At 39.9% G+C, this 26,420-nt stretch overlaps 1 protein-coding gene across 1 annotated transcript in view; it reads left to right on the forward strand.

Moving 5' to 3' along the window:
- Positions 1–12,414: 12,414 nt before the first annotated feature.
- The window catches only part of sema3bl (sema domain, immunoglobulin domain (Ig), short basic domain, secreted, (semaphorin) 3bl), a 57,106-nt gene continuing 43,100 nt past the window's right edge, over positions 12,415–26,420 (forward strand). The window contains exon 1 of the mRNA XM_031844634.1: positions 12,415–12,821. Within this exon, the coding sequence (XP_031700494.1) occupies positions 12,719–12,821 (103 nt within the window). The 5' untranslated portion in view covers positions 12,415–12,718. The remainder of the gene's footprint in view (positions 12,822–26,420) is intronic.

Consider the following 26,420-nt stretch of genomic DNA (forward strand, 5'->3'; position numbering starts at 1 on the left):
GCTTATGTTCATAACCACATCTTGGCCAGATGAATGTAATGGCAACCTTTATATTCCAAATGAGATTTTAGCACAGCGCTCACTCACTTTAACTCGCTAAAGGACGAGACAGGCCGAGGAGAAAGTTTGTTCTTTAAGCAATAGTTTGACTTTGTTAAGTACTGTCTTTGCTCTGTACTGTATTGTGTCTATAGGAATACATAACTGCTGTGCTGTGTTGTAAGATTGACAATAAAACAATGAATTCCATTTGGTCGTTGATGAAAAGGTTAGGATGCTTGAAATAAGAAATTCTTTCTTTGACAAAGCCATTTTGTACTTGTCAGTGGTGATCAAACAGCCTTATAATTATGGCAATTCTAGTTTCAAGCATTAACTTGCTCAGAACCAGTAATAAAATCTCACTAACAAGTTATAATACCTTATTAAGATAATTAAGGGCTGAAACGCTTGAAACAAGTGAAATGCTCGAACATAAAAACTGCCTGGTGAGAAGAAATATCTTGTCAGACAAAAAACAAGCATATATTGCCTTGATTTAAGATATATGCTTGGTTAAAAATGAATAATTAAATAAGTAAATGTAAACTAATATGCAAAGCTCCTGGTTAGTTCTAGTCATATATATTTCAAATGTTTTGTATCCAGCCATGTTCTCCTGAAGGCGAATGTCTTTTTGTTTCTTACATGAATTAATGGATGAGAGGTTTGTATTTAACAGTATATTGTTTGCATCTTGCAATAAATATTAATATGTTCTTGATCACTTTGTGTTGTGTCTATTTGCCTGTTCTGTTCAAAATGTGTTTTGAGGCACTGCTGGCCCTTCAATGTCATTTATAAATGCTTTGTAAGGCATAGGTAGTCCTCACTTTAGATGAGGTCACACAAAATACTTAATAAATGCTTTATAAGGCATAAATAGTCCTCACTTTAGATGAGGTCACACAAAATACTTAATAAATGCTTTATAAGGCATAAATAGTCCTCACTTTAGATGAGGTCACATAATATTAAGGTAGTTACTAACGAGTAGTAACTACCTTAATAAATCATGAATTAATCATGAATTGCAGTATTAATACACGTTTATAAAGCATATATTAACATAGTCCCTAACCATTAGTGCATATCTAAATCATTATATATATAAATGCATGAATAATGTACATCTAAATAAGTTATTAATCATTTACTAACACTTTATCAATGATCTTATTAATCATCTACAACTCCTTAATAATTGGTTTGTAAAATATATAATACTTCATTTACAAATAGGGAATCCATCACTTATAAAGTATGAAAACACAATAATGAAACACATAATAGACAAGCTTATTAATCAAGAATAAAACATTTCTAACTGTTATGAACTGCATACTAATGAATTATTAATGTAGGAACAATGCTTTATAAATGATGAATTAAGTGTTTACTCATACTTAACTAATGTTTCATAGTGTGTAGTTATTATAAGGTGCTACCAGATTGCTTTAACAAAATTAAAAGGAGACAACAGGAGATACACTTTTGGCCCCAAAATAACAAATTAGAGAGACATATATAAGTGAGTGAGCCACATGAGTGGAAGAGCTAAAAGTGCAACATGAAACATTTGTTAAAGCTAACATATGAAGCCAACATATCACAGCAATGATACAATTTGTCACGTAACATCCAAGTTTTCTCAAAATTATTGACACATTTTCCTAAACCCTGTTGCCCTGTTTACATGGTGACATGTAACATGCATTACTTTTGAGCTGATTGTTGTTCAGTTAATTAGCAATTGTTGTAAACGTACAAGGCCATTGAATTCGTGGAAGTGGTATGCTAACATGCTAAAGTTAGCTTTCAGGCTCAAAGCATATCTGAGCCGAAGTACACCGAGGACTGATGAAAGTGTAACTTAACTAAATAAACCACAGAATTGATTGTACATTGAATATATGTATAGTATAATAATGATATTTAATGTTCAATGGCCAAAGAGAGTCCTGCACCTTACTGTGCAGCTTTTATCAATATCAGCTTGACTTGACTTCTAACCCCACTACATTGGGTCTTGCCTCTTACATTGACGAATGATGTCAGTGTGATGGCAAAACACTAAATGCTGCAGCATCCAGCCCTGAGTCCGGCTCCAAGTCAGACGAGGAAATGGCCAACTAACTATGGTGACCTCACATACACAGCACACACAGTTATAATAAAACTAGTCAACTCTTTAAAAAAAACAAAAGTAAATATGTTCCCTTTTCCCTTTTTACTCTCAAATAAGTGCATGAACAGATAACATCAAAACAAACGGTGTGCTTCTTTCAAATTCAGGTTTCTTCTGAGAATATTGCCAGCCTTGGGTAAGGGTCACACTTAGTTTGCTTCTCTGCCACAACTTTTCCCCTGACATACATACAAATGTCCGAAGCAAAATTGTGTTGTCAGAGACAGAGAAAACACGTCACATTGTGAGCAGTTACACATTATTAACATAAGCAGCGTTGACTGTTGGTTGCCTCTGTTATGTTGGCAACAAAGGAGCTGATTCAGCTGTCATTGTAAATCCGCATCGCGAATAGTGCCAAAATGTTCAAAAAAGTGCGAAGTCAATTTTGGCAGGAAAAGTAGAGGTGGTGACTCTGAGCTGAGCTTCAGAAACTGTTGTCATTTGAACTTTTCAGTGAAGCTGTGATCTGCCAGGCAGAAACCATTGGGGGCTGTAACCGGGCTCCGCTGGGCACGCTCTGTAGCATCCGCTGGCTCGCTCTGTCGACAGGGAAGGACGGTGCTGCCTTTTGAGAGGAGAGGAAAGACGGGGGTGCTCGACTGAGTGTCAGCGAAGCGTGGAGACTTTTATTTAAGGATTTAGAACTGAGAAAAGAGGAGAGTCAGAGGAGGGTGGGAAAGTGAAACATGAAGACATGGAATTGTGTTTCTTCATCAGATCACCGTCAGTTACCGCTATCGTCCAGGAGTCTAAAAGCAAAGTGTCCAACCCACCTGAAGAGCATGTCTTTGGAATGTTACTGCTATTCGATGCAAACTCCACTCTGCCCTGTAATCTATACTGTGCCAACCACTGAACCTGCACGAGATGGAGAGATGAAAAGTAAAGAAGGAGATGATTCAGAGGAAGACTGACCTATTTACCATTGTAAAATGTTACATAAAGTTATGGTTTGATAAATTGCTGTGGAATAACAGATACATTTTTTTAATGTGGGTGATAGTCTCATGCAAATTTGTCTTCATTATGAATGTTTCCACTTTTTTGCATTTGCCTTTTCATCTGTTGTGCAGCACACTGGTCCTGCAAGAACCACCCGTCAGAAGAAATTAATTCTTAAGTGATACATTCAAGCGATTTAAGAGAACTTGTGGCATAGAATTTTCTCTGAGGTACAAAATAATTTCCAAAACCATTTAGTTTTGTAGAGATTGTCCCCTTGAGCGCCTCACATATCATCAGAATCTTAAAAGTAATGACTTAAGAATACATGCGTTATGTACATTTACTAAACATGCACACATGGATACACTACCTATCAACTAATTTCTTTACATCCTGCTGTGTTGATATTGTTTTAGGATACACTCGAAGAGCATATTTGTATCATATAATTATTATATTTTCTATGTATGATTTGTAATATTCTTTTCTGTAACATTTTTTCTAATGCTACTGTGATCATTTTTAACATCCTGTATAGGTATTGATCTTTTTTATTGACATTACTTGTCTGTCTGAGATCAGGTCTCATGCTCTCACGCTGCAGCAACAGCTCAGTGTCCTTGTCGACAATATTAAAAAAGATTACTCATTTTATAGTCATGGTGATGAGGGTATAAATGTAAATGCATTTAATCATGTGGAGGAGTTTAAGAATTAGCAATTTATAATCATCACACATTACAAAATATGCTACCCCCCCCCCCCTCCCCACACACACACACACACACGCTCACACACAGTGAGATTACAGAGCTACTGAAGCCTGTGATGAAGGAAATAGTTTGAGAACATTTCCACCTTTCTTTCTTCAGAGTGAAATACGTAGAGATGACAGGCTGAAAGACGACCAACCCCCACACACAGAGAGAAAGCGTATAATTAATTCCTTACCAAACAGAAGGAAAGTTAGAGGGTGACACACACACACACACACACACACACACACACACAAACACACCTTGTTCTCGTACCTCAGCCGGAACACTATTTAAGTTGTTTTACATGGCTTGGTGATTATTTTGATAAGCCTTAATGATGATGGATTGACTGCAATTTAATGGAAAGAAAATTTAATGTCTCATAAATGTTAAGGTGGCACCTTGTTTTTCCTTGTTTCAGGGGATTTAAAACCATTACGCAGTGAGGGTTATGGGACATTAAACAGCCCACCTTTAAAACTTGGTGCCTGAGCGCAGCAGGAGCAGGGCTGGTGTTTATCACCTCCAGGACAAATAATATATCTAAAAAGATATGTTAGACATTTGGCTCACAATTTTCATTTAATCGAAAGTGAAAAGTTTGTTCTAAATTGAATGTTTTCATTCGTCAATATGTTTGGCGACTTTGATTTAGTTGGCCAGTCAACCTCTGGCGGTGTGTTGCGTCTGGAGCGGTGCAACCCAGAAAAATATTATTTCAGCCAATCCACTTTAGTTGTTAGTTTTGGATAGGTGACTTCCAGACAGCCGGAAATACAGCAATAAGTGACATCACTGCTCTTTAACAACAGAGCCAGTGTTGGTAGCAGACTGTCTAACATATCTTATAAAGCAAAAGTAGAGTAATTAAAAATAAATACAAAAATGACAGACATTAATCGTTCGGGTCGCGTACTATGCTTGTTAAAGGTCAAATATCCCCCAAATTAACAGCTGTAGATGATGTACCTTAAATTGTTTCTGTTGGAAGCAGAAATCTCTCATTGTAGACAAAAAGTAAAGGTCCACAAAGGGAATGTCTCACTGTCATCCTCTTAAATATATTCCTCTGTTCAGTGATTAGTGCTGAGTGCTGAGGATTGTTGAAAGTAACTATGGGAAATGTATGAAATCACTGATTGAAGAAGATAAGACAAATTGATGAAATATACTGTATATGGGTACAAGAAACGTACATTTTGAAAAGCAAAAAACAACATAAAGGTGCAACAACAGTCTTGAGAGTGACATTTGGTGCTGTTGTCTTTGTACCTGACATGAAGACATTGCACAATTTTATTAGAGCTTAATAATGACAACAAAGCATATCAATCAGCAACCATAATGCTACAGTCACACACACACACACACACACACACACACACACACACACACACACACTCCTCCTCCACTCTGGCAGTGATGATGGATGGAGGGAATCAACAAATAAACATCTGGCACCGTGATGCATGGGTCAAGAGGTTATAGACCGTGGCCAGTGTCTGTCTGTGTGTAAGTGTTAATGACACCATCATGCTGATCAACCACATTAAGGGATCCTAACCTCTGGTGCGGGGTCACGACCCCGGCGTGCTGTAGGCACCACACAACAGTCATCACTTTGTCCTCAGAGTGGACGCACACGACCAGGCTGTTTGCTTTAATTTAATGGTTATTGTTTAAGTCTTTTCTGTTTTAGTAGATGGTAAACACTGATAAGTGACAGCACCGACTGGAACCTCTGGGAGGATAGCGTGAAAGCGATTGTATAGAGGCAAAAAAGAAAAATATATGGCAAGCAACATGCTGTTCTTTCCCTAATAGAGGACTTTGTTATGAAATACTGATATGATGCTAACTATTACCATGCAGCATTTATAATAAGGGACTACATTAATCACTGCTGCAGTAAGCACTCCTGCAACAGAGTTTTAAATGCTTTTTTGCTGAGGAATACGTACAGGAACATTTCTCCCAACAAACCATAAAGACAATTTATGTTGGCATTTCTGTTGATAAGGAAGTCACTGCTAGTGTCTCTCCTCACGGGCTGTTTTATGCATTAGACTGGAAACAAGCAGTGCTCACTGCGGGGGAGAGGAGAGGAAGGAGAGGGTGGATGATTCAGATGAGGGAGAGGAGGGTGACGACAGGAGAGGTTGCTCAATTTTGGATTTGGGTTTGCCGTTGTACTTGTATCCTTACAAGAAGCAACCTCACGGAGGAATTAAGACATAGATATTTGGTTGGTTCTCACTTTAAGGAGCTATTTATAGGTGTGACTGAAAATGAGGATTAGATGTTGTTTAGATTGTGTTAGGGACAGGATAGTCTTCCAACGTGTGTGTGTTTTTGTAAGCGTGTAGGTGTTTGGCAGCAGAATAGAGATGTTGGTCTTTCTTGACCTGACTTTGTTCCTCCCACTACAGGACACAACCCAGTTGGTTTCTGGAGTGAGTTATAAATGAAATAGAGATAATCATCTCTGAGAACAAAGGAGAGAGGCATGACACTTAGAGAGAATGTAGAGAGACAGTAAAAAAGCCAAAACACATGCTCACTTTAGAAATAATTATTAAGAATATTTCCAATGGTACAATTAATGTCAGTAATTGAGCAATAAGCTAAAATATAAACATTTAAACAACTTTTTTTTTTATAACACAATAATTTAGCATGACATCTTATGTATTAGATTATCTTTGCACTTTGAAGTTATTGAAAATATTTCAATCACAGCTGCAGAGGATTTTTTAAACATTTAATCGGAGACATTGAGCAACAGCAGCAAACACAATGCACGCAATGAGGAACTTTTATGGTGGCGACATTTGTATGAAAATGACCACACCCACACTATTTAAAGAGCATAAACTCATTAAAGGAGTACAATAAAGATACAACCAATGCAGACAGTATATTTGAACAATAATTCAAATGAAACAAGGAAAAACGGGTCTGATTAATAACACATTTAATGTTATGTTTCGTGGGAGTACCAAAGGTCAAAATGTCATTTTAGTAAGAAACCTTTGCACTGCAGTGAACAAAACGAGGCGCAGTTTGAGCAGAACAGGGAGCTTTAAATGACTTCCTCATGCATTGCACGGATTAGTTTTTCTCTTTTTTCTACATAATGGGAAGTCCCCATGTGGTCTCTCTTGTACGTCAGCTGTGTTTTATCCTGGTCTGGGAGTGTTTAGTGTCCAGTGGTCAGTGGCAGGGTCACATCTTAATCAGGACAGGCAGGAGTCCTGTGTGTGAGAGTTCACTGCTAAGGTCAGGCTCTAATCAGTCTAAATTGTAACTTGGGGCATGTAAAGGTCCCAAAAAGTGGTCTCTGTGTGTGTGTGTGTGTGTGTGTGTGTTCACTGGCACAAAGGTCCCAAACCCAACCAAATTAAAATGTCCCCCTTTACTGCACAGGCCACATGTGTTAAATACCAAATGTTTTCAAATTATGGATTTTATCTGTTTCTCTGACATAACATTTTCTTTAGATATTGAAAAAATGCAACTCATTACATCGTGGTTTTAATAACGTAGATACCAAATTTCTGCTCTGATATGAAGAAAAGAAAAAAAAGGAAAAGTGAAATTCTACAACAGTATAGGAAAAAACATTATTGCCTCAAAGTAAAAGAAAAAAAGGAATTAATAACACAATTATGAGTTAAAATATTAGTTTAGTGTGCTAATATGCTATCAATTACAGTAAACCGAAAGTACAGCTGGAGATGGGATGTCATTAGTCGATCAGGAGATTCATCCTCTGGGGACCATGCATGTCTATACCAAATTTCATGGCAATCCATTCAATGTTCAATGATATTTCACTCTGGACCAAACCGACTGACCAAATGACATTTCCACTCTGTATCCCCGCTGCAATAGTGTGGCTAAACCACTGTACAAATGATGGTGGTGGTAATATCTGCAGCACATGGAGCATGTAGACAGTTCTTCCCAGAGTAAAGTTATGACCTCTTGTGCGATTTCCTAAACTTGGATGACGGAGGAGAAAATTATTCCAGCTGTGTTTGTTTTGTGATTTCTTACATTTTATGACCCATCCCTGACAGCTAATAAAGTTCTCCTAAAGCCCGAAAATCCACAGAGGAAAGAGATGGAGGTCTCTGGTCCTTCTGGTGTGACTTTTCCTACACACATGTGCAGTGGTAATATTAAGTCCAGTCGAATATCTAAATATTGGATCACTGCTGGCTTGTAAGCCTCCATATTTCATCACATCCAATAGCTGTCCACTCAGCTGTTCTTAATCTTGTTCTCTGTATGCATTTGGTATTAGAGTGGAATACATATTAGTTACAAAAACCTCACTTAAAACAACTTACAAAATAACAAACAAACAAACAAAAACCATAAGAATAGCAACATGCAGTCTAAGATAGTGTCTCTAAGTATATGGCCAAACATTTATGGCTGTGTGGAAACTGTGGCAGTACATCCCCCCCCCCCCCTCACAGACGCAGCAGCTGTTTCAAAAGCATTTTTCTTTGATTTCGTTTTTTTCAATTGATGGAAAGTAATCAGTGTTTGATTGCTAAAGGGCTCCTTGTGCAAAGCTTTCTGAAAAAAACAGCAACATTTGACTGGAACCTGAAGAAAAGGCCAAACAATGTGCGGTTTGGAATTAAACCACGTTAATTTTTTCTCACTCACTGTACCCTGATAGAAAAAACAGATTGATATTTCTTGTGTTGGGTCCCATTGTAAAGGAAAAAGATCTAATGGAACTTTTTCTGTTGGTGTAAATGAAATAAAAATGATGGCTGAATGGCCATTTACCTGATTCAGTTTCAGGGTCCCGGTATTGTGCATTTTGGATCACTGTCATGACTTACTGTGACAATAGAATAGAAAAGAAGCATTGTTAAGGTGATTAGTAACATCTGTGCTTTTCCTATAGTGAAAAGTCTAAATGTCTGCTGTGAAAAGGGCCTGCTGCAGCAACTAGCTCAAGAGAATCTTGGGAAATGAAGGGAAATTCAAAGTGACAGTGCAGTTTTTCCAAGGATACTAATACTGTTTTACCAATTTCCCTGAAAAGATTTAAAAAACAACAACGAAAATAGAGGCATATGGAATCTAATTGTTCTGTGTTTGATGTAATGGAGTCACCTTCAAAAATGTTGAAAACATGAAGGATTGTGTTCATTTTCTTTGAGCTTGACACACACCGGGTCCTCAGTGGCACAAGCTGGAAATAGTCACATCCTCCCAATCAGAGCGGACTACGGCTATTGTCATTCAGTGCATTGCACTCCAGGCTCTCGCTCCACTTGCTCTGACTTTCCTGAGTCACTTTGTCCTTGACTGTGTCTCCACTCATGTCAACTCCACTATCCGGGTTTCTCCTCTTATTGCCAAGAAAGATGAAACATTTATGAACCCTGAGGCACACACACACACAAACGCAGCAGCTGTCTGCTTCAGAGTTGTTCCCCATCTACCGCCCACATTGTGAATTCATGAACCTCTGCCCTGCCATTCCCAATCACCACTCAAGGAGCACCAGTCTGATTTGTCAAAGTGACGCAATGTCAAGATGCTGGTAAGTGGTCTTACGTTTCATCTCCACTGACAGCTTGAAGAGCATAATTCAGGCCCGGGAGGATTTTGTGAGATGCAGAGAAGGTCCTTCGCTCAGACAGTACAACTCAACAATTCTTAAACAGAGGGAATTCTGAGAAGTATGGCTTTCCTTTCACAGTGAATTACATTGTTCAAGAGTTTGGATGGCGATACCGAGAAGACAAAAAGATCCTTCGCTGGATTTTTAAAAGCAAGCACCAAGTTTGAAACCTGTATGATTATGTTGATTGGTAACGACAGCGAGGAATTTAAAGGGAGATTTAGAGAAAGAGAGTAAAACACGGTAATGTAAATTCATTTTGTTTAATCAGCCCATGCTCCTCATGTTCCTCTTACAACGGTGCGGTTAGAGAGGCCTTTCTTCCTCTCAGGTCATTCCCAGTTAGCAATACAATCCAGGGAACATTCATTCACAAGGATGGTGTTTTGACAAATTAATGAATTCAGCTCTTGAACGCTCACTCTGCCTGTGGCCTCTTCTGCTGCTTTCCCACGTCTGTTTGTCCTTCAAAAAGAGTCTGCATGTGGACGAGTGCTGTCCAATCATGAGCCGTGAGGACTGAGAGCACTTCACTCCAACAAAAGCACCAATCAGAACAACTTCAATCACAGGTGGTCGCTAACTTGTGAAATTGTTTGTTTTGAATAAAATGCATTGTTATCGTAAAAAACAACGTGCATGTGCAAATCCTTTTGAATAATTCAAATTTTAATGTTGCTAAATACTTTTGATTGATGGTTTTTATAACGGAGAGCCAGCAAAAAGCCACATTTGGTTTGGTTTGCACTGCACTGTATAATCAACAGAATAAATGCAACTTTTAAACTGCAGTTAAAAATCAGATTTTTGTCTTGAAATGAGTAATCTTTATTTTGAAGCATTTTGATAATGATTAAAAGCAATCTGGATTCATTAACGTTCACATTTATTGTCTCATATTTTCAAATTCTTAATAATTCAAGCAACATAATTGTCACAAAGTATTGTAAAAAACATCACTCACAACATTTACCATCATGCACCACTGTGTCTGAGTTTGTTAGAAATCTGCTGTATCGCTTTATGGCACAAAACAAGAGTAAACACGGATAATATTTCAGAGGTTCTGGCAATGGCATGTAATGAAACGAGAGAATGGCTGATGGAAAAATTCTTTTGAACATGTTTGTCCTCTAAAATATACAAAAAACATGTGCCTGGAGGCAAGGACACGTAGCAACATCTTTACTTCATCAGTACTCATCAGTGTTTACTCGAAACATGATCTTAATTTGAAGAAGCACAATACCACTGGAATGAGACGGAGGCTACCCGCTGTCAGCGCCGTGGTTTCATTTGTCTGCAGTAACTATACAAAGGTATGTTGATCAGTTTCTCACCAACAGTATTAATGTTAAAAATATTTCATATAGCATTTTGAAGGTACTCCTCGATCTCCCATAAAGTAAAACAAATTTAATTGACTGAAATATAGCCAAAGAATACACGTTTAGTATATATTCAAGACATATGATATGTTGTTGTTTGACAATTTCAAAGTTGGGATTCTCCAAGATACTAAAACAAAACTACATAAGTTTTATCACAATCAAAACCTATTACAAAACTTAAGAGGTGGAAATCAAATCAATGCTAATTGGCTCTTTAAGTCACTCCTCTGATCTGCCTGGACATGACAAGTTTCTCGATGAAACCAGAACTTGAAGTGCAGACGGGAACCCCTTCTCTGGCACAAACAAGCCCTCAACATGCCCAAGAGACACAGTGTCATCTCAAGCACCCAGCATCCACTCCTTCCCCCGTTATCTGCCTCTCAGGCTATATATGAAACATGCATGGGAGCCTCTTTCTTGGTACAAACAAATGCTCTGCAAGGACTCGGGGTTTCAGAAACACTGACACCTTGAGCGGCTCTCACTCACCCTGCCCGAGACCCCTGTGTTCTCTGTGTGTTTGGGGCGGGGGGGGGGGGATTTTAAAGTACTGAACACGTCCCGTTTGGCTCTGAAGGGGTTAAGGAAGTTCAAGCATGCATGGCTCACAGTGGAGAGAAATGTGGAGATTGAGAGATTGAGATGTTTTTCATAGTTATAGCCCATAAATCATAGAGCTTCTTGATGTCTTCAATATGTTGAAAACGTCTTCTTCAGTGCTCTACACCTGCTTAAAGGGCCAGTTCACCCAAAATACAAGACATTTTATTTTTCTAACTTGAGTTTGGTAATATTTTTTGAGCAAGGATCTTTCTATAGTTTGTTTTTTGTTCTGTTGTTCAGAATATCTTGGGCTGAATTTGTTGTATTGGTAAAACTTTGATTCAACGCCCACCCTTCATTTAGCATCATTATAAATATATACAATATATATATAAATATAAATATATATATATATATATATATATATATATATATATATATATAAATATAAATATATATATATATATATATATATCGTTCCCTCTTTGTGTGTATATACGCACACATTTAATAAATGGCTTACAATAAAACATAGTTTTGTTATTTATTGATGTACTACTTCATCCATACACTTCAAATGTCCTACTGTCCACTTAATAATGTGTTACAAACTATTTATTAAAGGTTTACTGCGATAAATGGCCTCTATAAAAGTTTCTCAAAGCTAAATGATGAATGCACTTTACTAGATGTTGAAATGGTGCTATGAATCATCTGTAAGAACGTGCCTCCAAGTGCGCCTTGCCTGGGGAGTCTGATGTGCGTAAAAGAGGGGCAGGTCACTTGAAGCGCTACTTCTCTCTCTCTCTCTCTCTCTCTCTCTCTCTCTCTCTCTCTCTCTCTCACTATTAAGGCGTGGTGTCTCTCTCCCTGTCTCTCTGACTGAAACAGACTTCTGTTGGGCAGTGATCTGACAGAGTGTCAGCCTTTAGAGCGGAGTGAATCACCTCATCAGCCCGGGCAGAGCGGCAGTCACTCCGCGGAGAGGACGCAGCTGTTCGGTCAAACACCCGATTACGCACCGGGGGAATTCCACCTGAAAACGCAAATGTTGGCACTGTGACTGAGAACAAGGATCCAACAACTGTCCCCCCTTTAAATTATCTTGGAATATACTGCTTGATTATATAGGCATCCTATTTTATAGTCTAATTAGGATCAGTCAAAAGCCGGAGGGCATCTCCTCGGCAGAATGGAGGGATTTACACCTTTCTTCAACATGATTCTCGTCGCACTTGTCGCCACCGTCTCATCGACCAAGTTAAATGTACCGCGGCTGAGGCTATCATATAAAGGTAATTAAGTATTCATCTATTTATATATATGTTCAAGCAGCTGTTCGCTATCGCCTTTTCTATGCGCCCGCGTGCCCTACAGGTGGCATTAATTGGTGATTTGTCCGTCTCGTGCTTAGTATTTTGGGTCATCCTTCTCTTTCATGCTTCTCTTTCTTTTTTTCTGTGAATATTTAAAGTTAACACATTCGTGGACTTTTAGGATTATTTTGTTTTACTTGTGTATGTATCTGAAACGAATTATTCTCTTCTCGGTGGTCCGAGATGGGGCCGTTAAATCCAGGTCGATGTTTTGGCTACTGTTTTTTGGGGGGTTAATGTGTTTTAGGATGCACGCACACCTTGATTTGCTGGTTTCCAGTTTGAAACCGCTCTGCAGCGCAAGGCGGGTGTGTCCCGCCAGAGGAGATTTTGGCTGGAGTTCATCGCTCTGCGGTGGGATACACCGAGGTGCGATCGTCTCAATAAAAAGGTTTATTAGGAGCGGCAACCGCAACGGAAATACCGAGGAAGAATGTTACATAATTATCGTTTATACTGCGGTGTATGGACGTATGGTGATTAGCATTATGTCATTAAAGACTTGACAACACAGGACTTTGAAAATAACCTCTAATGCCATATAAGCATGCACTTTATGTAACCTTATGATAATGACCTTTCACCTTTTTTAACACTCTGTATGGAAGTATAATTACACTACTTTTATAGGTTGTGGGCTTGATAACAGGCTTTTTACTGCCAAAACGTCTGCAATTCAAACATTGCCATATATAGTATAATTTTGGCCGGATCCCATTTCTCTCTCCTCTCTCTAATCTGAACCCTGTTGTTGGACATGACTCACTGCAGGTTTAATGAGAATAAGGCAGGGCAGGACAAAATGTGTGTGTGTGTGTGTGTTAAGTGATGTTGACTGTGTTGGTGCCAGAACATCCTCATTGTTTCGTTTCACTCAGGCCGCAGCGGTTCTGCAATCATCATCAGCAATAGATATCACACAGGATTTCCTCCCGTTCAGCTCCATGTTTTCAGGAGAAAAGTCACCAGCTGAGTTTACTGGTCTTCCTGTTGGCTGCACTGGAAATACTGCTCAGGAGAGAGAAATGAGAGAGAACAAAGGGACTGCAGAAATACATTACAATATATTTTTTCACCAGCTATAGGCCGCTTTATACTTTATTAATATTTGTTTTTAGCAACAGGGCTGAAGGATGAACATGTTAGTGGGTTAGTTAATAACTTCATATTCATGTTCCTGCAGAGGAGGAAAGCTAATACTTTAGGTGACCCCTAACCTTTCCTCTAGTGACACCATCAGGCAAAAATGTTCACTTGTGCACAAGAAATATCAAAATTGAATGGACACATCACCATTACATTTTCATTCATGACACTCCCCAGAGGATGAACTATTCCCTTCTTTTAACAGTCAATGAGCTTTCCTCTCGCACTGCCCCTTTAGGCCAAAACATAAACTACCACTGCCATGGCAATTTACCATTTTGCTATCCAGGCCAGAAGAAGTGGGGCTTGAAATGTTACATTTGTTGTGTGAGTGGCACAAGAGCAAGGCCATGGGGTTGATTCAATTTACAAGGTTGTGTGTTGTTTGTAACATTTACTTACATAACACTTTTGTGTCGTGGGAGTTGGGTGTGAAGAAATGTGAAGACAATCATATTTTATCCTCTCTTCGACCAAATTTGATGTTCTAGTTTTATCACTGCATGATATCCTGAGAGTAAGTTTAATGTGAAATGATGTCGGATGTATTAACCTTGCCATACAGAGTTTACTGAATAATGTTTTTTGTCATTATATGTAACATTCTGGAAATGCTGCAACACAATTGAGGACTATAGATGAGTGGAGGGAGCCTCATTTATTGAACAAACAAAGTCATGCCCTGGTCAAACACTAGAGGGGAAAAGAGCAGTACCCAAGATTGTGAGTCACTGCACTTTAGTGACCGTTTTCAAGCATTACTTGATACCATTTTCACTTTGGTCTAAACTACACCATAGAAAACCAGTTTTCTTCATTACTTGCCATCAGAAAACGCTCTCATTTTGCAAGCATTATGAGGAGTGTGGGAAGAACCTCTGCTTATAAGATTCTCATTTGTGACCAACCAATTTCTCGCTTCCTTTCAGATGACCTCAGATTTGACCCCACAGTTTGACTTGTTTCACATAATTTCCCCCTTGACTCAAGTCTGTATTTTTCTCGTTTGACTTTTCAACGGTAAATAATTCCATATGTCTCCATGTGTCCCATCTTCTCACTCTTTAGTGTAATTTCTCATTCCTCTCGTCTCCCTTCAGTGTTTCTTTACCCTCTATTTGCGTGTCTCTTCCTCGCTCCGTCTTTCATTACAACCCAGAGAAGCCCAGAGGGCGCTTGTATTCCCAGGAGGATGTGGACGTAATTTAGCGACAGGAAAAGCTGTCATTATCTCATTTCAATCAATTAGTGGGTAGAAGTTCAAACAGGAAGGAGGCCATTTATACCTCCGAACTATTAAAGTACTCTCATCTGTTTATGTTAAGTTCTAGCGTCACAGTCAGCATTGATTTAGTCATTTGCAGGAAAAAAAACAGATCAAGGTAAAATTAGAGAGAATCTTTTTTTTTTAGACATCTATTTGACATATACCAAGTCTTTCAACAATATTTAAATTGATTTAATCGTTCTTCCTTCCTAATTGTTTTCACCATTCATTAATTTGCTTCATTCAAAAACGTATGTATTAACATGTTTGAATAAAATCCCAGTTCATATAAATAAATAAAAAAATTAATTAATTTGCAATTCAATCTCTTGACAACCAAAGTCAGTGTGTGTGATGTGTGTGTGTGTGTGTGTTACGAGGTGACATTGAGGCGTCGAGGTATGTGATGTGTGTGTGTGGTTGGCTGCACTCCCAGCCTTCTGCCAAGCATCTATACCAACCTCCCATCATGCATCTCTCTCTGCCTTTCTCCATCTGTCTCTGTATGTCTTTCATTTGTCTTCCTCTTTCTTCAATCTGCCTGCTTCTTTACTCATTTGAATTCCCTAAGTCTGTTGGTGTGCGCTGTCTCGCACAAACAACACCCACTGACTTTAGCCGCGCACACTCCGTCTAATACAATATTCACTTTGTCTTGCCAAAGGCAGGGGGGGGGGGCACTTGTAAACGCCAACGCATAGATCAGTGTCCCATTTTGATCAGATTGCATTAGTTCTCAGAGTGAAAGGTTCTGTTTGTTTTCGCTAGCCTGTGAATTAATGAGTTTGTTTTCTCAGTCGGCGTGGCCCAGATGCGTACGTATCGACGGGTGTTAGTTGTTCTTAGGCGGAGCGGGGTAATCTGTCACCGGGAGTCTGTTGGTGACTCCAGAGCTGCTGAAATGTAGGGCGTCTCCCATCCTTTCATCTCTCAGCTCTTTTCCTTTCTTTCTCCATTCTTCTTTTTCATCCATCACTCTCCCTCCCTGCTCCGTGTATTAGCTCGTTTAATGCAATCTGCCTCTCTCTCTCTCTCTCCTGCTTTTCCCCGAGTTTAGTTTAAGTGCTCCCAGGCCTCTGGACCGATCTAAAACCCATGAAGGAAAGAAAAAGAGGAAACAAAAGGGAGAAACTTGAAGGTTTTAGTAGCCAAGCCAATTGGCTTTTCAGGCACATGTTTTTTTACTGCAATGTATATAAGCTTCAGCTCTAAAGAATATGAGAATGAAGAGAGGTTTTAGTATTTTGGTAATGGTTGACATGTGTTTGAATTTCAAATGTTTGTGTAAGGTCTTTAGCCCGCAGGCTCTATCGCCAATATTTAAAGTTTACAGTACATGAACAATAGTCCAAATAGTTTAATAAAAGGAAGAAAAAGGAATAATAAGAAACAGTCTGAAAATAAAGAAAGTTGTGATCCTCTATTGATTTCGGCTGTCTGCGTTAGTGATTAAGAGATGTATTTTTATGAAGATATATATATATATCGATCGCCTGTGCTTGTTACTATACTATACAAGCATGCTTTTGTTTACTTAATTAAGTGATTGGAGTCCAGATTATTTCTTTCTTATGAATGGTGTTTTTATGTATTTATTTGATCCATTTACTTTAATGGAAGCGGCACAAAAGTGCTTTCTCCGGTCCATGAAAATCAGCCATATTTAGTTTGGAGGCTGCAAAGACACCGCCCAGAGGTTTTCTGGTATGTTGACCTGCTGACAGAGGAAACGCACTACATGTTTCTGACACCGCGGGCATGATGAAGAACGAGTGTGTGTGTGTGTGTGTGAGAGAAAAGAGAGAGCCACCGTGAGTATGTTGGATACAGATAACTGTGTGTGCTGAGGCCTTAGTGTGGAGGCGTTTTTGATCTATGAAGCATTTTTTTGTGAATCCATTTGTTGGTGTTCAGACATACTGGTGTATAAAGTGCAAAATGTGTCTGTGTGACAGAAAAAGAGATGTATTGCTTCTGATGTAAAAATCTGTGTGTACTGACACTTTAGAATGTGAGTTTGAATTGAACTGTGATTGATTGTTTGTCAAAGAGCGAGAGAGGGAAATGGCATCCGATGTAGACTCAAGCTGTCACTTGTTTGTCGTGTCAACAGCATCTCTCATGTGACCGATCACAGACCAGGCCAGATCACAGACAACAACACAGATGGAGGAATAAGAGACGGGTGGAGAGAGAATTGAATGTCAATGTGTGGGAGCTGGGGAGCTGGAAAAAAGGATTGAGATAAACACAAGGCCAGATCAGGGGAGCTCAGATGGAGAGGAAGCTGGGGAGATAAAGAGAAAAAGGTGCCTGTGATCTTTGAGACAAAAGAAAACGGAAACAAAATAATGAAAAAAAGGAAGAGACGCAAAATAAATAATCTACGCATAAGAAAGCCACGAGGAGGTTAAAAATGAGAAATCCTTTACTAACACAGTGAATGTAAACATCTGTCCTTGATTGTTTCTTTTTGCTGAACCACAGTGTCATCGTGCCAATAATGAATAATGCCGCTGCTGACTGTTCCTATTGTTTCTCCTACATACGAAAGGAAATTGCATTATAGGTGAGGTTGAGGCTTATTTCTCGGCAGAGCAGATTTTAAATAAACCAGGAACATGTTGGTTTTTCAACTGTATTTTTTTCTCCATCAACATGAAGTACAAGCATGTAAATAAGACTGTGGACTGCGTACGCAGACAGAACTTGTTTCTTACTGTTGACAAACTTATTTAACAAGTTGTAAAATGATGTCTGTAAGCAAGAGCCACAGTGAGGGGCTGTTTTTTTCCCCCTTAGAACACCAGCATGTTTCTACAGTAGCCCAGAAGGGACAAACCATTCGGGTTTTCACATTTTCGCGTCACCCACTGTTATTCTCCTAAACACTTGGCACACAGAGAAGTCCAGTTGGTTGCAAACTCCCATCTAGATTCCTACAAAACTATGTTGCACAGCTGTTTAAGAAAATTAATTATCTGTTAAAAAAATTGGGCTGAGTTCTGCAGAAAATGGTGAGTCTGAAAGTACTAAGACATTGTGGGTTATGGTCTTGTCATAACGTTTGGTGACAATAAGACAGATATAATAAGCATAATCCTTTAAGATGTTCAGCCATCATAGATGGGTGTCTCTGGAGGTAGTTTACATCCTAGAACATCTTAAAATATAGCTAAACTCTTAAAAAGTACAGAGAATAAGTTGTAAGGCTGCACTTCCTCTTGACACCTATACTAGCTACCCCTGGGAGATACATCTAACACCCACCACGCCCCCTTAAAGTCTGAGGATAGACTGATAAACCCCTTCTGGACTCAAACAGCTTAACTCTGCTGCAAAACATGTCCAGATAAACACTGCATTGATACCCCTTAAAGGTCAGTGCACACAGGCCTCTACAAGGCTCAACTGGCTGAACCAGGACTGCACTGAGAAATAAAACATGTGCCCCTAATGCTGGCATGAATCGACGGACTGAAGGGTGAATGGGAGAGGGGAATGGCCATGAAAGAGAGGGAACATCAATGAATTTCAAAGAACAGAAAAGGGAAATGGAGGGAAGTAATGAATGAAAGATCTGTGAATTAGGAGAGAAAACAAATGATGGATCCATGAAAGAGTGAATGAAGAGAGGAAAAAGGGAGCATTAGACAGAGATGAAAGTACAGATGAAAAGAGGTCATGGACCCGTGGTGGAGAGAGATAGATGGATGAAAAAACAAAGACGGACAGGGGCTAAGAAAAGGAAAAGGAAAAAAAAGACAGGAGGGTAGAGTAGTGTGAACAGCGGAGGAGATGGAGGAATGACAGATAGATGGACAAAAGGAGGAGAGAGGCTAACCTGAAGGCTGAAAGACACTGGTCCCTTTGAGAAGCAAAGGTTGAGGGTTCAAGTCCCAACAATGTGGCTTTGACCAGCTGTCATGTAGATTACTAAGTACCCCACTTACACACTGGAGTTACGGGAGATGGGTGCGTCTCTGTGTATGTATGTATGTGTGTCTTGCGCACATTGTGGGAGTATCCTGTGTCTTCGTCCTTTGTGAAATCATTATCTCTATTCACTCTTGTGAGACCAGCATGAGCACGTTAAAGAATAGATGTGCATGTGTGTGAAGAGGCCAGCCAAAAACCAACTCCAGTATCCACAGCGAGGGCCGTCGTTTTAACATGAGCGTTGCAAAAAGCACAGCAGTGGATGTTCACCAAGGGGGGTTCAAGACCTGAAAAACAATTTCTCTAAACTTTCTACATCCTGGCACGCCCAACTGCTCTCCTCGATGCAGACCTCCGGCGGTCTGACCCACCCTCCGCTCTCGTTCCGATCCATTGTTATCTAGCCTTCTCTGTTCTGGTCTGTACTGGTCTGTACTGGTCTTTGCTGTTCTGCTCCTGTTGTTTCCATTCTATTTCAGCTCCAGATACCATTTAAAAGCTTCTCCGTGTAGGATTTTTATTTGGCAACAGCATCTTTGAAATGGCTCAGAAGGCATATTTTTGTTTGTAGATAAATTATAGTCCCAGAGAAACTGATGCAATTCAATACTGTTTTCCACACATAGAAATTAAAATATGAGATAGTTGACGTGCCGCTGGGTTTGCCCAACTAAAACCAATTGTTATACAACAAACGCAAAATAACAGAAAATAACCATTAAAACCAGGTAGTTAAGGTAAGCGAAAATCATCATTATGGTTAAATAAGAAACAAGACTAAGTTTTTATTTATTTATTTATTTTTTTTTGTTTATCAGAGAAGAGGTCCATGCTTAACCTGAGATGTGTTATGTGTCCATGGCCTCCTGTCCTGTGTTAGCGTCTAGTGTCTCTAACTTGCCAACAATCGTTGAAAACCAGTGCAAAGGTAGTATTGAACTATAGTGTATAACTTGCATGACCATCTGCTCTTCATGTCCACACAAAGCTTTTCACACTTTCAACAAATCAGTCTCACAATAACACCTTGTGAAAACTTTGTACTCAGTTGGACTAATGTTGAACTTGGCCTCCTCCTGTACGTCTGTGTCCGCCAAGTGCATGCTGGGTCGTGATGCTGGGATGACAGATGCCTTGCCAGTGTTTTATAGCAAGTCATGCTGTTCCAACTTGAGGGAGAAGCATTCTTCCACCGCCCTCCATGAGATAGATAAACATCATCAGCTCTGCTTGTGTATTTTTTCACTTGGAGACATTAAAGGATTACCGGGCATTACGTACACAGTAGTACAGCTGGATCCTCCTGCAGAGAGCAGCAAGCATAGAAAGAAAGAAAAACAGAATAGAAAACCTACTAGATGATAACACACACACACATACACAGAGTCATGTTTTCACGACTTTTGGGGACATTGTCTTAAATTCATTTCCTGGAGACTTACCCTAACGATAATAGCCTAAAACTAACCCCTTACCCAAACCTTTACTTAAAACTAAACCCAATCTTAAACAAAGTACTCACCCTTAAATATGATGATTTACCGTGAGTCACGGGGACGTGCATTTTGTCCCCGTATTGTCCCCAAAAAGAAGGCGAGTCTCCAAAAATATGAACGTGTAATCAGATTTACGTTCCCACAAGATGGATTAAACATGCCCGCACACACACACAAACCCCAATTGAGTGTCTTACCATTTTGCACTTTGGCTCAGAACCAATGCAAAGTGATAGAGAAACAGGCCATGGGGTGATGGGATCCCTCTCTAATGTAGGTCACACACACTGAGGTGCTGCTCCTCCTTCCACAGAAACAAACTGAATCAATTAGTTCCACCGGAGCTGCTGACAAGAAGAGCCGAGTACTAGAGACTCGATGTGGACTGATGCATCTATTAGACGGCAGCTGACAAATGCAATCACAAACAAACATCACCGTTAACTGATCCCCAGTGGAAAAGCTCTGTGCAGTGTGTGTGTGTGTGTGTGTGTGAATACTCTGGTGCTTCTGCCAATGTGTATTGAAACCAGTTGTCTTACTGGCCTCCCATGTATTCAGTGTATTTGTGCCGATTAGGGCATCAGCTGCATCTGCTTTCGTTTAGTCCATAATTGAATCGTGAAGTAATTGCTGTTTTTGGTTTCGAAACACAAAACAAACAAATTAATTAATGTGACTTTATGTAACCAGTAATAGTTTTGACTAAACTCAAAGAAGAAGAATTTAATAAAATGCGTGGCTGCACTTTGCTGCATTCAATTAACAACGTGTGTGTTAGGCAACACAGCCAACAGAACATTTTGTAGAGCGCTGGAGGCCTCGGATGAGGCGTTTAGGGAGGGAGGGATGAGAGAATAATAATAACAGAGTTTAAGAAGAGACTGAGGGTATGAAACAGCATTGGACTTTCTTCAGACAGAAATATACTGTATCCGTAGGAATGATGAAGTGAAATAAAGCAAGGTTGAGAAGGAAGGATAACATGTTTCTGAGGTAAAGGGAGGAAGGGTGAGATTAGAAAGGAAAGAAGCAGGGAAGAGGAGTGGGCATGTTGTGGATCATTTTGGTTGAGAGAGATAAAATGAGGGAGAGGTGTGTGGTACGGGTGAGTAATGGCATAAGAGTAGATTCAAAAAGGGAGAAAAAAAGAGATGAAAGTGGACGGAAGAAAAAGATGGATGGAGAGAAAGCAACTGTCCGTCAGGGAGAAAGGAAAATGTGGAGAGAAAAAGGGAAGGGATGATGAGGGAGAAAAGAGAGACAGAGGAGGGTGAGGGTTGAAGAGTATCGAGGGCGATGAGGTAACACCATGCGCTGCATTTTGATTGGCCCAGCAGAGAAGATCGGGTCCTGAGACGACAGAGAGAGAAGAAGTCTTGAATATATCAGTTTTTGTGTGTGAGAGAAAGATTAAGAAATAAAAAGAGAGACCGTATCTCACCGTAAAGTCACTAGATTGTTGTGTGCACTCTCTTTTTGGCGCTCATCTCTCTTCTCATGGTTTTATCACATGATCAAGTCTGTTAAGAATGCAAGTTGTGTGGGGGGGAAATGACATCTCCAGTGAGGAGCCGTAACAGGTTGGCAGGAAATCCCAGGATTTACTCTGTCACGAGTTATCTGGCCTCTCTGCCAGGACACATCGCTGTAAATTTAAACAATGGAAACAGATATGTGGAGGTCTTATAGCTGTCAATTAACACTTTCTATATAACATATATATATATATATATAATATACTATAAAACAATATAGTATAAAAGTGAAATAGAATAGTGATCACATAGAAGCCTTATGTGCAACTATTTTGACATGCACAATATATCTTTCAAAATCTTTTTGGAGAAATAAACCTCAATACAGCGACATAAGTACAACCATAATAGATGCACTTGCAACATGTTTGTAATGTACACAACATCAGAAAGAAACACCAGTTTCCAGTGTAGAAAAGACAACTATAATCAATTCAAACTATTTGTGTGAGAGTCTGCTATTCAGTCAACTCGGTGCTCTGAGAGGCTGCAGCTGTGCCTTCCTTCATCTGCCGCTGTTGCCTTTTACACAAAAGACAGAGAGCGAGAGGAACCAATATTCATCACTGTGACATATTTCACAATGGTCACTCAAACAAAACGTGAAACCCCTCTTGGAGTCAGATGCTGGGGATAACTCGTTTGTAGAAGAGTGAGAAGAGTTTACAATATGAGAGGTTGAATGCAATGCCAGTTAGACCGGACTTGATTTTAAGACTGAGTTTAGAGAAACGAGCCAAAGCTACAGCTAAATCCTAACATCAGCATGCTAACATGGTCACATTGACGATGACATCTAGATAGGAGTGATGTGGCCTGAATTCTACATGAAGAGAACTTGTCACATTTACCTTGATACAAATAAATGCAACAGTACAGTGAAAATAACTGTTTGCATGATTTATTCATTGCATTTTCTTCTTTTTCTGTACTACAGCAAATACAGTAAAGTTATAGGCCAGACAGCCATCCATAATGAAGCCCTGATGCACATGTCGCAACAAACCACACAGGCAAACTGAGGAAGATGTGAAGGAATATGAGACCTGGGAGAAGAGGGCGAGGAGGAGAAGCAGATGCCTTTTTGTGCATGCGTCAGATTCCAGAAATACTTGACACACTGCAACAATATACGGCTGAGTTCTAATGATACGCTGGGAAGCAGCGGTGTAATGAGTTTAATGGGTATTTATGTGTGTGTGCGCGCGTGTGTGTTTCACAGTATATGAAAACAAAATGTCAACAAAACAATATTTGGAGATAGCAGACTGTCAGTGAGTTTTGTCAGCTGAGGTGGGAGTAGGTGTGACTGAACCAGGGACTTTTTAATTCATGATAGTGTGTGTGTGCGTGTGTGTGTGTGTGTGTGTGTGTGTGTTTCTGGTATGCATTTTGTAGCACCGCAGGTCTAATAGGCTTCAGATGTGTCCCCCTCTCCCACTGAGCCAATGATAACACTGATACTGTGCGTATGTGCCTATATTGCATGCGTATGTGCGTGTGTCTGCAGCTTAACACAGCTTACACTCTGCCTGTGCCCAATTTGTACATTAGAGATGTCAGCATGAGATTTGGAAGTGAACTATTTTCATTCTCTGCTCAGTTATATTTGTTTGTTTTCCAGACTTGTCTGAGCGAATGTCTACTTTGTAACATTTCCCCCCTTTTTTTAACGAAATACATTTCTGCAGTAATCTGCCCTCGGTTTCATCACACTAGATATTTTTTTAAATCCTTAATCAGAAGTTTATTTTACATGTCATTGGGTGATGAAAGAACCATGTAAGCTCCCTGATCAAACAGAAATATGCAAATAAGCAAAAAGTTTGGACAGCAGCAGTGAGTGATGTTGCACAGTCTGAGTCGTCTGACTCTCAGATTTGACAGACACCGGGGGAACGCCTCAGCCTGACTAAGCGGAACATTGACAATGTAAACACATCCCAGTATAAATTACTGCAAACCAATCTTTGAAGTGGTTGAGACTGCATGCTGCCATAGCTGAGGTTTGACACTTACAGTGAAACCAGATGCTCTTCCGCGTGTCGCTTCGGTTTGGCTGTTTGTCAATGCAGCGTCGGCTCACTGCTTTTAGGCACAATGGAGACAGATGTAGAAGTTTCCCTATATGGAGGCTTTGAGGGATTTGGTAGATGTATATAGGACACAAGATGATTGAAGAGAGAGACAAGAGAGAAATATCTAGCAGCGAAGAGAGAGAGACAAGAAGACAGATGCACAGACATGAGAGATGAAATTGAAGACCTGTTTAGAAGTTAACTTCAAGAAAGGAAAGAGAGGAAGCTAAAGATGGATAGAAAGAAGAGACGGAGCATGATGGAGAGAGAGGTTAAACGGATAGATGGAAGAGATGTGAAGATGGATTTGACAGCAGGAGAGAACGGTTAGTGAGAGGTGAGACTGGTGCGGTTTCCACAGTGAGGCGATGAGCTGCCGGAGTGATAACAAGCTGCAGATGGAAGCTGTTAGCTCACCTTTACCCTCTGTGTGTGTGAGTGGCTGTGCTATTTATGCGTGAACATTTGTTTTGTTATTTGAGGAAGATTTGTGTATACTTCTGAGTGATTTACATGATACAATAGAAAGAAAGAAGAAAACCTGGATTCGAGTTTGTCGGTCCACCACTTTGGTCCAGACTGATCTTTTGTCCAACAACCGTTTGATGGACTGCCATGATATTTTCTAGACACATTCACGGTCCCCAGAGGATGAATCCTACAGACTTTGGTGATCCCCTGACTTTTCATTCAGCACCACCATGAGGTTTACATTTGTGGTTCTGAGTGAAATGTCTCAACAGTTCTTGGATGCATTATCATGAAATTTGGTGAAGACATTTATGGCCTGAATTGAACGTGATACATGCATCTTAAACATTATACCACCAGACACCCCTAAAGTTATGAAAGTTTTAAAGGACATGATCACTTCTTTTGCTCACTTCCAACCCTAACCCTCTGAAACATTTAGCATCATCCATCTTCTGCAATCTTTCCTGTCCAAACAAAGAGGTGTGGCGTGAACATTAGGTCTACAACCTACAGTATCTGTTGAAGGTCTCAGCACACATACAAAACCACCCGTTCAACCCATCTCTCTCTCTCTCACACACACACACACACACACACACACACACACACACACACACACACAGTTTCGTCCCTCGTCATTCTTCATCACTCACTCTCCTGCCAGAGGTCATCTCAGGGCTCAGAGCTGCGTGGAAAATTTGAACTTGTTGAGACAGAAAGTCATCAGCTGACGGTGTGTGGAGCTGCCTGCATGTTCTGCTGATAAACTGTGACATGAAAACACTTATTCCAGCGGTGACATCCGGCCCTCTACATGTCTGCCTGTATCAGTGCATGCGTGTTAATGTTTCAATTGTGCTTGGCGGTTGTTGTACATATATCAGCTTTCATTGAAAAACACCAAACCATTTAGCAAATTGTTCATTGTCAAATGTGACAATAATGACTGCATTCAAACTGCACTGAGAAAATAAAACATTTGGCATGAAAATGCATATCATTCAATGGCACAGACCTCGAGCATTTAATGTAAAACAGATCTAAAGCTGATCTTGCTCGTCGGTCTCAATAAATCCATCATACATCTCTACAATCTCTGTCTGTCTTGTGGCTTTCTCTGCCCGCCTATCTCTCTTCCTACTCATTATTTTCTTACTTTTACCAGCCACTAAAAGCCACAACACTCCCCCTCCATTCCCTGTCCGACTTTATCTTCAATTCTCTAACTCCTTCTCTCCCCACAGAGCATCCCCATGTCTTCCTGCCCGTGTGTCTGCTCATTATTCTCTTGCCAGCAGCTTTAAGTCTTTCTTAAGAAACTATTCCCCTTATAAATGTCTACAGAGGATTTTCTGTAACAACATTTAAAAGGCTTTGATGTGGGTCGGCCTCAGCGGAGGACAGTGTTTCACCAGATGCTGGTTCAGGTTGTGATTTGGCTGGTAATGAGTGTATTCACAGAGAAAACATGATAGATGTTAAACTGTTGAAAGTGTTCTCCACTTACTGTCAAAGTTTCTTCTGCACTGGTAATGTGTGTGTGTGTGTGTGTGTGTGTGTGTGTGTGTGTGTGTGTGTGT

Source organism: Anarrhichthys ocellatus, unplaced genomic scaffold (assembly GCF_004355925.1).
Source record: "Anarrhichthys ocellatus isolate YVR2014 unplaced genomic scaffold, GSC_Weel_1.0 scaffold5, whole genome shotgun sequence".
Taxonomy (NCBI): Eukaryota; Metazoa; Chordata; class Actinopteri; order Perciformes; family Anarhichadidae; genus Anarrhichthys; species Anarrhichthys ocellatus.